At 44.9% G+C, this 14,586-nt stretch overlaps 1 protein-coding gene across 1 annotated transcript in view; it reads left to right on the top strand.

The window, feature by feature from the left end:
- The window catches only part of LOC134949898 (uncharacterized), a 94,995-nt gene extending 80,731 nt beyond the window's left edge, over positions 1–14,264 (top strand). The window contains exons 16-22 of the mRNA XM_063938592.1: positions 2,714–2,749; positions 5,936–5,971; positions 6,090–6,128; positions 6,662–6,688; positions 6,874–6,962; positions 11,777–11,939; positions 14,006–14,264. Coding sequence (XP_063794662.1) covers positions 2,714–2,749; positions 5,936–5,971; positions 6,090–6,128; positions 6,662–6,688; positions 6,874–6,962; positions 11,777–11,939; positions 14,006–14,152 — 537 coding nt within the window. The 3' untranslated portion in view covers positions 14,153–14,264. The remainder of the gene's footprint in view (positions 1–2,713; positions 2,750–5,935; positions 5,972–6,089; positions 6,129–6,661; positions 6,689–6,873; positions 6,963–11,776; positions 11,940–14,005) is intronic.
- Positions 14,265–14,586: the final 322 nt, after the last annotated feature.

Raw genomic sequence — 14,586 nt, 5'->3', positions numbered from 1 at the left:
GGTAAAGGAGGCAAAACTTTTTTTAGGTATATAAGCGAAAGGAGAAAAACAAAAGGCGGAATTATAAAACTAAAGACGGACACTGGGAGTCTTGTTGATGGAGACAATTTAATAGCAGATCATCTTAATGATTATTTTTGCTCAGTATTTACTACTGAAAGAGAGGGGAAGGGGCCACAGTTAAGTTGCAGGGGTATTCAGGAAAATGAAACAAGTACATTTACAGAGGAGAAGGTCCTAACAGAACTCTCAAAGCTGAAAGTGGACAAATCTATGGGGCCAGATGGGATACATCCAAGGATACTAAAAGAACTTAAAGAGGTGCTGGTAGCACCATTGACAGAATTATTCAACCAGTCATTAGCTACAGGAGTAATTCCAGGGGACTGGAAAAGAGCAAACGTAGTCCTACTGCACAAAAGTGGAAGCAAGGAAGAGGCAAACAACTACAGACCAGTGAGTCTTACATCAGTAGTAGGGAAATTGATGGAAACACTCTTAAAAGAAAGAGTTGTAGATTATCTCAAATCCGGCAATTTACTGGATCCCAAACAGCATGGATTCACTGGGGGGAGATCATGTCAAACAAATCTTATTGACTTTTTTGATTGTGTGACTAAAGTGATGGATAAAGGTGGAGCCATGGATATAGCTTATCTAGACTTTAGTAAGGCTTTTGACACAGTTCCACATCGCAGACTGCTAAATAAACTTGAAAGTTTGGGATTGGATATTAGGATTATTGAATGGATAAGATCTTGGTTGAAGGATAGAAAACAGAGAGTTGTGGTAAATGGAGTGCATTCACAGGAGGGAAATGTTACCAGTGGAGTACCCCAGGGATCTGTACTTGGACCAGTGCTTTTTAATATCTTTATTGGTGACATTGCAAATGGCATTAAAGGGAAAGTATGCCTTTTTGCAGATGACACAAAGGTATGCAACAGGGTAGACACACCAGGTGGGGTAAAACAAATGATTGAGGATCTAGGTAGACTAGAGGAATGGTCAAGAGTCTGGCAATTACAGTTTAATGCCAAAAAATGCAAAATCATGCACTTGGGTCTCAAAAATCCTAAAGCTAAATACAGTATTAATGGCACTATACTGGAAACTACTGAGGAGGAAAGGGATCTAGGAGTCACTATTTCAGATGACTTAAAGGCAGGTAAGCAATGTAACAAGGCAATGAGGAAGGCTAGTCAGATGCTTGGCTGCATTGGGAGAGGAATCAGCAGCAGAAAGAAAGAAGTAATAATGCCACTGTATAGGTCATTGGTACGGCCTCATCTAGAATACTGTATTCAGTTCTGGAGGCCATATCTTCAAAAGGATATTAATACATTAGAAACTGTACAAAGGAGGGCAACTAAAATGGTGCATGGCCTACATCACAAAACATACCCAGAAAGACTAAGAAATCTCAATATGTATAGTTTGGAGCAGAGAAGGGAAAGGGGGGACATGATAGAAACTTTCAAATATATCAAGGGTTTTAACAAAGTCCAGGAGGGAAACATTCTCCAAATGAAGAGAAGCAATAGGACACGAGGACATGCACTGAGACTGGAGGGGGGGAGGTTCAGGGGAAATTTGCGGAAAAATTATTTCACAGAAAGGGTAGTGGACAAGTGGAATAGCCTCCCTTCAGAGGTGGTAGAGGCTAAGACAGTAGAGCAATTTAAACATGCATGGGATAGATATAAGGATATCCTTACAAAGAAATAAGGATCAAATAAGGTTAGAGATAAAAATAATAGAAAAAAAAAAAGGGGCAGACTAGATGGGCCAAGTGGTTCTTATCTGCCGACAAATTCTATGTTTCTATGTTTCTATGTTAGGAGAGTAATGTGTTGGTGACTGTATTAGGAGATAGATGGAAGAGGAATGATTTGGTGAATGTGGGAGGAGATAAATGGAAGGGGAACATGCTGGTGACTGTGGGAAGAGGTAGATGGAATGGGAACATGCTGTGGACTTTGGGAGGAGATAGATGGAAGGGGAACATTCTGGTGACTGTGGGAGGAGATAGATGGAAGAGGAACACGCTGTTGACTGTGGGAGGAGATAGACGGAAGGGGAACATGCTGGTGACTGCGGGAGGAGATAAATGGAAGGGAACATGCTGGTGAATGTGGGAGGAGATAGATGGTAGGGAACATGCTGGTAACTGTGGGAGGACATAGATGGAAGGGGAACATGCAGGTGACTGCGGTAGGAGATAGATAGAAGGGAACATGCAGGTGACTGTATTAGGAGATAGATGGAATGGGAACATGCTGGTGAATGTGGGGAGAGGTAAATGGAAGGGGAACATGCTGGTGACTGTGGGAGGAGATAGATGGAATGGGAACATGCTGATGACTTCGGGAAGAGATAGATGGAGGGGGAACATGCTGGTGACTGTGGGAGCAGATAGGTTGACTAAGAACATGCTGGTGACTGTGGGCGGAGATAAATGGAAGAGGTACATGCTGGTGACTGACTGTATAGGGAGATAACAGAAAGGGAACATCCTGGTGAATGTGGGAGGGGGTAGATGGAAAAGGAACATGCTGGTGACTGTGGGAGGCAGTAGATAGGTAAGTGGAAAAGAACATGAAAGTACTGGTGCAAATTAAAATTTAGAGAATGTCATGAGTATGAAGTACAATCAATAATAGTGAACACTGTAAAAGTGCTGAAATTCTGTCTATTCATTATTTTATTGCAGGGTCCAGTAACCGCCCCTTCATTCCCTCCTGGAGGGGTAAGTGACATATAAGCGAGATACCAGGAGAGAGAGAGAGAGAGACCTTATATTGGGATCATTGCTGTGTCTTGTCAGATTACTGTGTGAGTAGATAGATGGAAGGGAACATGCTGGTGGCTGTAGGAGGAGATAGATGAAAGGGGAACATGCTGGCGACCGTGGGAGGAGTAAGGTGAAACGAGAACATGCTGGTGACTGTGGGAGGAGATGGATTAAAGGGAACATTCTAGTGACTATGGGAGGAAATAGATGGTAGGGGAATATGCTGGTGACTGTGGGGGGAGATAGATGGAAAGGAACATGCTGGTGACTGCGGAATGAGATAGATGGAAGAGGAATGTGCTGGTGAATGTGGGAGGAGATAGATGGAAGGGGAATGTGCTGGTGACTGTATTAGGAGATAGATGAAAGGGGAGCATGCTGGTGAGTGTGGGAGGAGATAGGGGGTCATTCCGAGTTGATCGCTCACTGCCGATTTTCGCAGCACAGCGAGAGGTTAAAAAACTGCACATGCGTATGCACCGCAATGCGCAGGCGCATCGTACGGGTACAAAGAGGATCGGTGCTGGGCGATGGATTTAGCGAAGATTCCATTGTCACAGGCGAATGCAAGGTGATTGACAGAAAGAGGGCGTTTATGGGTGCCAGCTGACCGTTTTCTGGGAGTGTTTGGGAAAACGCAGGCATGTCCAGGCATTTGCAGTGCGGGTGTCTGACGTTAATTCTGGCACCAAAAAGACTGAAGTGATCGCAAGGGCTGAGTAAGTCCAGAGCTACTCAGAAACTACACAAATGTTTTTGCTGCGCTCGGCTGCAAAGGCGTTCACACAAAGCGAAAATATACTCCCCCGTAGGCGGCGACTATGCGTTTGCATGGCTGCTAAAAGTAGCTAGTGAGCGATCAACTCGGAATGACCCCCAGTTGGAAGAGTAATGTGTTGGTGACTGTATAAGGAGATAGATGGAAGAGGAATAATCTGGTGAATGTGGGAAGAGGTAAATGGAAGGGGAACATGCTGGTGACTGTGGGAAGAGGTAGATGGAATGGGAACATGCTGTGGACTTTGGGAGGAGATAGATGGAAGGGGAACATTCTGGTGACTGTGGGAGGAGATAGAGGGAAGAGGAACACGCTGTTGACTGTGGGAGGAGATAGACGGAAGGGGAACATGCTGGTGACTGCGGGAGGAGATAAATGGAAGGGAACATGCTGGTGAATGTGGGAGGAGATAGATGGTAGGGAACATGCTGGTAACTGTGGGAGGACATAGATGGAAGGGGAACATGCAGGTGACTGCGGTAGGAGATAGATAGAAGGGGAACATGCTGGTGACTGTGGAAAGAGGTAAATGGAAGGGGAACATGCTGGTGACTGTGAGAAGAGGTAAATGGAAGGGGAGCATGCTGGTGACTGTGGGAGGAGATAGATGGAAGGGGAACATGCTGTGGACTTTGGGAGGAGATAGATGGAAGGGGAACATTCTGGTGACTGTGGGAGGAGATAGATGGAAGAGGAACACGCTGTTGACTGTGGGAGGAGATAGACGGAATGGGAACATGCTGGTGACTGTGGGAGGAGATAGCTGGAAGGGTAACATGCTGGTGACTGTGGGAGGAGATAGATGGAAGGGGAACATGCTGGTGACTGTGGGAAGAGGTAAATGGAAGGGGAACATGCTGGTGACTGTGAGAAGAGGTCAATGGAAGGGGAGCATGCTGGTGACTGTGAGAAGAGGTAAATGGAAGGGGAACATGCTGGTGACTGTGGGAAGAGGCAAATGGAAGGGGAGCATGCTGTTGACTGTGGGAGGAGATAGATGGAAGGGGAGCATCCGTTGGATTACCCTTCCACTATTGGTCGACTTTGACATGGTCGACATGGACACATGGTCAACACATGAAGATGTTCGACACGTGAAATGTTGACGCATGAAAAGGTCGACATGGGTTTTTCAAAAATTGTTCCTTTTGTGGAACTTTTCCATACTTTACGATCCACGTGGACTACGATTGGGAACGGTAAGGGGAAGGGGAACATGCTGGTGACTGTGGGAAGAGGTAAATGGAAGGAGAACATGCTGGTGACTCTGGGAGAAGATAGATGGAAGGGGAACATGCTGGTGACTGTAGGAGGAGATAGATGGAAGGGGAACATGCTGGTGACTGTGGGAAGAGGTAAATGGAAGGGGAACATGCTGGTGACTGTGGGAAGAGCTAGATGGAAGGGGAACATGCTGGTGACTGCGGGAGGAGATAGATGGAAGGGTATCCGCTTGGATCAACATTGATATGGTCGACATGGAAACATGGTTGATACATGCATATGGTCAACACATGAAAAGGTCGACATGAGTTTTTTCCTTTTGTGAAACTTTTCCATACTTTACGATCCACGTGGACTACGATTGGGAACCGTAACCTGTGCCGAGCGCAGTGGTAGTGGAGCGAGGCACCTTGCTCAACGCATGGCGATCAAAGCGAGCCATGCACTAATTGGGGTTCCCCATCACTTTACGCAGAAAATGACACCAAAAAAAAGTAAAAAAACTCATGTCGACCTTTTCATGTGTCGACCATTTGTCCATGTCGACCATTTGTCCATGTCGACCATGCTAATGTTGACCAATAGTGGTCGACGTAATGACTGTCGACCATAACATGGTCAACCATTCATACCGGAGCCAGATGGAAGGGGACATGCTGGTGACTGTGGGAGGAGATAGATGGAAGAGGAACAAGCTGTTGCCTGTGGGAGGATATAGATGGAAGGGGAACATGCTGGGGACTGTGGGAGGAGATAGATGGAAGGGGAACATGCTGGTGACTGTGGGAGGAGATAGATGGAATGGGAGCATGCTGGTGACTGCGGAAGGAGATAGATGGAACATGCCAGTGACTGTATTAGGAGATGGATGGAATGGGAACATGCTGGTGAATGTGGGAGGAGGTAGATGGAAGAGAAATATGATGTTGAATGTGGAAGGGGATAGATAGATAGATAGATAGATAGATAGATAGATAGATAGATAGATAGATAGATAGATAGATAGATAGAAGTGGAAGAGAACATGAAAATACTCGTGCAAATTAAAATGTAGCGAATGTCATGAGTTTGAAGTATAGTCAATAATAGTGAATCTTGAAAAAGTGCTGAAATTCTGTCTGTCCATATTTTTATTGCAGGGTTCAATAATCGCACCTGCCTATCCTCCTGGAGGGGTAAGTGACATATGAGAGGGATATTAGGGGAGACAGACAGACCTCATATTGTGATCATTGCTGTGACTTGTTGTCTCTGAATACAGTGACATAATGATACATCTCTCTTTCTTTCTAGGCAGTACCACTGCCAGGCTACCCACCCATGAACCTACCTGTGAGTACGCTTTAACCAGCCTGTTTTTATTTGTATGTAAATATGTTCCCTTGGCTCATTTTATAGGTAGTAGGAGAACCCGGTATTTGGCGTCTGGTCTGTTGTAGGCTGATGCCTAGTGTACAAATGCACTATTTTCCCATCAGGTCTCACACATGATTGAATTGCGGATCACAGCTTTTTGTTTTTTTAAATCGAATACTTTTTGCTGATTTTCACAAAAAAAGTACAACAAACAAACACAACAAGTAGTACAGAAGTCTAGCCCTGAAAGAACATAATACCAGACTTATACAATGAAAAGCCATACAGTATATATTGTGTAGGCCAGGTCTCGCCTGGAGAACAGTAGTCATAAAACAAATACAGTATCAATTATATATAATATAGTATAACACAATATACAAGAGGATTGCCACGCAGCTAGACGAAAACTGAGAAAAGAAATAGCGGATCACAGCTTTACTAAATACTGGCCTTGCATTTTATTAGTGTATGCTACATTTAGTAATACATTTTTCCAATCCTGACAGGTAATGGGAGGACCTGTCTATAACCCGGTCAGTAGACAAAGGTCATGTGACTGTCTCACACTGTCCTGTTTCTGTGTGTCTCTGTGCGTCTCTGTGCTGTGTCTCTGTGTACATGTGCTATGTGTCTCCCAGTGCATGTGCCTCTGTGTCACTGCCTGTCTCTCTGTACAAGTCTCTGTCTCCTGACGCTTGCTGTATATTGCCTCTCACAGCCAGTTCCTTACTTTGGAAACATACCTGGTGGGGTGTCACCTAAGAGAACATTTGTGGTGAGAGGGTTTATACCACAGGGGGGAAGCAGGTAAGTGAGCTTCCAAATATTTTACATAACCTCTCAGCTGGTACTGTAGAACCCTACTAACCACTTGGCCACAGTGAAGGGTGATTCTAACCAGGGCTGCCATTAGAAATTGCAGGGCCTAGTACAAATGAAACAGACAGGGCCCCCTCCAACATGGTGGACACACAGGCTATGACCCCCTCAACAGTGTGAACATTGCCTCATGCCCCACAGACCTCTTCACTGTCCATCATTCCTACTAACTTGACAAAAATTGTACCATCTGTAGGTTCAGTTATGTGGCATTGAAGAGAGGCAAACATGGGGTCAGGTACACTTGGAGAGGGATGTTGACAGAAACACACTTGGGGAGGGGGGGTCAAAGCACACTTGGGGAGAGATTGGGAAAAGGCATACTTGAGGGGGGTAGAGGCGCTATTGGGCAGGGATAAGCGTGAGTGGCACACTTGAAGTGTGGGGGGGGGGGGATCAGAGGCAAACTTGGGATGTAATGGGAGCAGAGGCACTCTAACAGGTTTCGTCCAATTTTATTGGCCGCTTTTGACATTTGTATTCCCGTGAATGGGTGTGTAGGGACCCCAGTGCATTGCTTTGCCTAGGGCCTACAATGCTGTTAAGAAGGCCCTGTACAGCCCTCCACTATTCTTTAGTAATAATTAGCACATTATTAATCACCTTTATCATCTCCTGCATACTGGCACATTATTAATAAACTCTATCATCTATTGCATAGTGACACATTATTACCCAGCTCTATCACCCCCTGCATTATGACATATTATTACCCAGCTCTATCACCCCCTGCACTATGACATATTATTACCCAGCTCTATCATCCCCTGCACTATAGCGCATTATTTATTACCCAGCTCTATCACACCCTGCACGATGTCACATTATTACCCAGCTCTATCATCCCCTGCACTATGTCACATTATTACCCAGCTCTATCATCCCCTGCACTATGTCACATTATTACCCAGCTCTATCATCCCCTGCACTATGTCACATTATTACCCAGCTCTATCATCCCCTGCACTATGTCACATTATTACCCAGCTATATCATCCCCTGCACTATGTCACATTATTACCCAGCTCTATCATCCCCTGCACTATGTCACATTATTACCCAGCTCTATCATCCCCATGCATGATGACACATTATTACCCAGCTCTATCACCCCCTGCACTATGACATATTATTACCCAGCTCTATCACCCCCTGCACTATGACATATTATTACCCAGCTATATCATCCCCTGCACTATCACATATTATTACCCAGCTCTATCATCCCCTGCACTATGACATATTATTACCCAGCTCTATCATCCCCTGCACTATGGCACATTATTATTACCCAGCTCTATCATCCCCTGCACTATGACATATTATTACCCAGCTCTATCATCCCCTGCACTATGACATATTATTACCCAGCTCTATCATCCCCTGCACTATGTCACATTATTATTACCCAGCTCTATCATCCCCTGCACTATGACATATTATTACCCAGCTCTATCATCCCCTGCACTATGACATATTATTACCCAGCTCTATCATCCCCTGCACTATGTCACATTATTTATTACCCAGCTCTATCATCCCCTGCACTATGACATATTATTACCCAGCTCTATCACCCCCTGCACTATGACATATTATTACCCAGCTCTATCATCCCCTGCACTATGACATATTATTACCCAGCTCTATCACCCCCTGCACTATGACATATTATTACCCAGCTCTATCATACCCTGCACTATGACATATTATTACCCAGCTCTATCACCCCCTGCATGATATCACATTATTACCCAGCTCTATCATCCCCTGCACTATGTCACATCATTACCCAGCTCTATCATCCCCTGCACTATGTCACATTATTACCCAGCTCTATCATCCCCTGCACTATGTCACATTATTACCCAGCTCTATCATCCCCATGCACGATGACACATTATTACCCAGCTCTATCACCCCCTGCACTATGACATATTATTACCCAGCTCTATCACCCCCTGCACTATGACATATTATTACCCAGCTATATCATCCCCTGCACTATGTCACATTATTATTACCCAGCTCTATCATCCCCTGCACCATGACATATTATTACCCAGCTCTATCATCCCCTGCACTATGACATATTATTACCCAGCTCTATCACCCCCTGCACAATGACATATTATTACCCAGCTCTATCATCCCCTGCACTATGACATATTATTACCCAGCTCTATCATCCCCATGCACTATGACATATTATTACCCAGCTCTATCACCCCCTGCACTATGACATATTATTACCCAGCTCTATCATCCCCTGCACTATGACATATTATTACCCAGCTCTATCATCCCCTGCACGATGACATATTATTACCCAGCTCTATCATCCCCATGCACAATGACATATTATTACCCAGCTCTATCATCCCCTGCACTATGACATATTATTACCCAGCTCTATCACCCCCTGCATGATGTCACATTATTACCCAGCTCTATCATCCCCTGCACTATGTCACATTATTACCCAGCTCTATCATCCCCTGCACTATCACACATTATTACCCAGCTCTATCACCCCCTGCACTATGACATATTATTACCCAGCTCTATCACCCCCTGCACTATGACATATTATTACCCAGCTATATCATCCCCTGCACTATCACATATTATTACCCAGCTCTATCATCCCCTGCACTATGACATATTATTACCCAGCTCTATCATCCCCTGCACTATGTCACATTATTATTACCCAGCTCTATCATCCCCTGCACTATGACATATTATTACCCAGCTCTATCATCCCCTGCACTATGTCACATTATTTATTACCCAGCTCTATCATCCCCTGCACTATGACATATTATTACCCAGCTCTATCACCCCCTGCACTATGACATATTATTACCCAGCTCTATCATCCCCTGCACTATGACATATTATTACCCAGCTCTATCACCCCCTGCACTATGACATATTATTACCCAGCTCTATCATACCCTGCACTATGACATATTATTACCCAGCTCTATCACCCCCTGCATGATATCACATTATTACCCAGCTCTGTCATCCCCTGCACTATGTCACATCATTACCCAGCTCTATCATCCCCTGCACTATGTCACATTATTACCCAGCTCTATCATCCCCTGCACTATGTCACATTATTACCCAGCTCTATCATCCCCATGCACGATGACACATTATTACCCAGCTCTATCACCCCCTGCACTATGACATATTATTACCCAGCTCTATCACCCCCTGCACTATGACATATTATTACCCAGCTATATCATCCCCTGCACTATGTCACATTATTATTACCCAGCTCTATCATCCCCTGCACTATGACATATTATTACCCAGCTCTATCATCCCCTGCACTATGGCATATTATTACCCAGCTCTATCACCCCCTGCACGATGACATATTATTACCCAGCTCTATCATCCCCTGCACTATGACATATTATTACCCAGCTCTATCATCCCCATGCACTATGACATATTATTACCCAGCTCTATCACCCCCTGCACTATGACATATTATTACCCAGCTCTATCATCCCCTGCACTATGACATATTATTACCCAGCTCTATCATCCCCTGCACGATGACATATTATTACCCAGCTCTATCATCCCCATGCACGATGACATATTATTACCCAGCTCTATCATCCCCTGCACTATGACATATTATTACCCAGCTCTATCATACCCTGCACTATGACATATTATTACCCAGCTCTATCACCCCCTGCATGATGTCACATTATTACCCAGCTCTATCATCCCCTGCACTATGTCACATTATTACCCAGCTCTATCATCCCCTGCACTATCACATATTATTACCCAGCTCTATCATCCCCTGCACTATGACATATTATTACCCAGCTCTATCATCCCCATGCACGATGACATATTATTACCCAGCTCTATCATCCCCTGCACTATGACATATTATTACCCAGCTCTATCACCCCCTGCACTATGACATATTATTACCCAGCTCTATCATCCCCTGCACTATGACATATTATTACCCAGCTCTATTACCCCCTGCACTATGACATATTATTACCCAGCTCTATCACCCCCTGCACTTTGACATATTATTACCCAGCTCTATCATACCCTGCACTATGACATATTATTACCCAGCTCTATCACCCCCTGCATGATGTCACATTATTACCCAGCTCTATCATCCCCTGCACTATGTCACATTATTATTACCAAGCTCTATTGTCCCCTCACAATGAAATATTATTAACCAGCTCTATCATCCCCATGCACAATGACATATTATTACCCAGCTCTATCACCCCCTGCACGGTGTCACATTATTACCCAGCTCTATCATCCCCTGCACTATCACATATTATTACCCAGCTCTATCATCCCCATGCACAATGGCACATTATAACCCAGCTCTATCATCCCCTGCACTATGTCACATTATTATTACCAAGCTCTATTGTCCCCTCACAATGAAATATTATTAACCAGCTCTATCATCCCCATGCACAATGACATATTATTACCCAGCTCTATCACCCCCTGCACGGTGTCACATTATTACCCAGCTCTATCATCCCCATCACTATGGCACATTACTACTCAGCTCTATCATCTGCTACACAATCATCTACAATCGTCTGAATTATAGCATATTATTAACAAGCTTGATTATCATCAGCACTATGACACATTCCCATCATTAAGTGACAATTATTGCTATGCGGTAACAATCTGCTCTCACTTTCCAGGTTCCATGTTAATTTTAACACCTCATCAGGTGAAACAGCTCTACATTTAGGTGTCCGTATACATGAGAACGCAGTGGTGAGGAACAGCAAGCTCGGGGGAGCCTGGGGCCCTGAGGAGAGACACATGTCATTTAACCCCTTCATCCAAGGGCAGTACTTCGATGTAAGTATATGTGTAACATGTATCCACAGACATAGACCAAGGACAGACTTTGTGATCGGGTGGGACTGCATACAATAGAGGCTCATGCAATATGCTACAAGTTATTCAAATATGGGTGTGGTTTATTTAGTTGTGGGTGTGGCCTTCATTAAATAAAGACAATTTATACTAGACCAACTCAGTAACAAACACATGACTTCTAGAGGGGGGTTTCCAAATGCTGTCCACAATCTCCCACTCTGTGGAACATTGGAACAAGTGCGGGAGTCCAGGGGAGCGGTAGAAGAACCTGGAAACGACCCTGGACATTAATGTAAACATTGGTCTTTTTATGCACTGGATGCTGTATGGAATACAGTATTAATATTTAACACTATAGATGGTCTATAGTATCGGCGGTATCAAACACTTAAATAATATATATAAGTGGTCAGGAAAAGGTAAAACATACCATAATAAATAAATACACAAACATTCTAAGCACACATTCTCCCACCGCATTGTAAGGCTCCTGTCTCTTCTTGCTGGTAGCTACTCTCTGGTCCAGTGCACTGACTGAGGACACATATCGACATACACACACAGCAAACTTGGTAGGAGAAACTGCTTCCAGTGGGCACGTGCAGCAGCTCTGCTTTGTCCCTTAAACTGCATGATGTGGCTGCAGCTGTAATAATCATATACCATTGCTACTGTTGTCATAATTTGAGTCACATGCCAAGAGGAGGGGGGTTTCTGGACAACCAACCCGCCCCCCCCCCCCACGGGGTTTGCTTAAGAAACTCCCCTAACTATACCAACCAACAATCCAAGTCAAGTCTTGAAGAATTCCCCAGCCAATGGGACCGATTTATCACCATCCGCAACTCTCAATGCGATTATTGATTATATCGCATGAAGCAGGGAGCAAGCTCTGTCCCCATGGTGCTTCTGCGTAGCATTATCGGGGTATTTTTTGTGAAAGATACCCGAAGTGTGTGCTGTGCATGCTACTGCCGTTACCTCCGACACCGGGTCAACCCCAAAGTCGCTACTACCACCCCGCGCACCGCTACCCCCGTCCCCCACATACGTAGCCGATGATCGGTGCTCCGGTGTGCTCCTCCAGCCCCGGTCATGTGAGCTCCAGCTCCTGCACTGTATCTCGGTCACCTGATGCTGCAAACTGCTATAAATGCTTGTTTACAGTGTCAGATGACCGGGGTCAGAGTGCAGAAGCCGGAGATCAGCTGACCGGAGCCGGAGGAGGGCACTGAAGCCGAATGTAAGTATATTTTTAAAAATAATATAGATTTTTTAAACTGTAATAAAATGAGTAAATATTGTAAATAATACGTGTGCATGCATGATAAGGTAGCAGATTAATAACAGCAATGCACTGTAGTGAATACACCATAGTCCTATACAGTATAATGTGACTTATGTGTAATGTATAATTCAAGTGCACAGACTAAAAACCTGATCCCTAGAGGAGACGGTGGGCCATTAGGCAGTGGGGCCTACTGGGGGTTTCCTCTGCAACCCTATGGGCCAGTCCAATGCTGAGTACCTGGCTGCTGGAACAGACATAACCCCAAGTATCCGGCCCTGCGCCGCCTGTAGTATGTACGGCACTCAGCTACTGAGGGTAAATAATGTCCCCCTTTGTAACGTACGGCGACGCTTCACGGCAGCAAAGTGAGTACCATACTTGCCTACCCCTCCGAATCGGCCAGGAGGCTCCCAACAAATTGGGTGGTGCTCCTGGCCCCATGGAAAGGTAGCCAAGTCTCCCGGATCCAATGACGCTGATTTGCATCATATTATCGCCCGCGCAGTTCAATGGCGGTAATCAGGGCATTGAAGAGCGGGTGCGGAGCCATAATGATGCGTTTGCATGTCCATACCCCCGAACCGCCCACCCGTGATGAGGCCATGCCCCCTGTAATGCCGACCCGGCTGCCCCTTCCCGCATGGGGCAGCCGGAAAGTTGGCAAGCCGGGTGAGAACTATTATCTTTACTGACTACTAGCCCCCGTTCATAACACATGTACTTGCACCTCTCTCTATATTTTCTCTCCTTCCAGATCTCCATCCGCTGTGGCAATGGCCGTTACAAGATATTTGTGAATGGACAACAGTTCTGTGACTATGTTCATCGGTTCCAGCATCTGCAGATTATTAATACCCTGGAGATTGCGGGAGATGTGGTGCTGTCGCTGGTACAGTTCTAAGCAACCTCCAATACACTCCGAGACGATGAGTAAGGCCAAGGGAATCTGTTAAAACTAGAGATGTTTGTCGACCGCCGTGTTTTTGGTTTTGGTCCTGTATTCATTTCGTGTTTTGGTTCCAATTTTGCAAGACCTCCCTCATGTGTTTTGGTTTTGGATCTGTATTTTAAAAAAATGCTAAGAACAGCTAAAATCATGTCATTTGGGCCTGTTTTTGTTCCTACGGTATTATTATTAACCTCAATAACATTAATTTCCAGTCATTTCTGACCACCAATATTGGCCAAAGGCTGCTTGGCTAAATGAAGAGACACAAACACACAACTAATGGTTCAACAGTACAATTTAGTTGTCGTTGGGGCAGATGTATTAACCTGGAGAAGGCATAAGGAAATGATAAACCAGTGATAAGTGCAAGGTGATAAATGGCTGCA

This window comes from Pseudophryne corroboree, chromosome 8 (assembly GCF_028390025.1).
Source record: "Pseudophryne corroboree isolate aPseCor3 chromosome 8, aPseCor3.hap2, whole genome shotgun sequence".
Taxonomy (NCBI): domain Eukaryota; kingdom Metazoa; phylum Chordata; class Amphibia; order Anura; family Myobatrachidae; genus Pseudophryne; species Pseudophryne corroboree.
The sequence above is the reverse complement of the archived record's forward strand: the minus strand, read 5'-3'. Positions and strand labels throughout refer to the sequence as shown.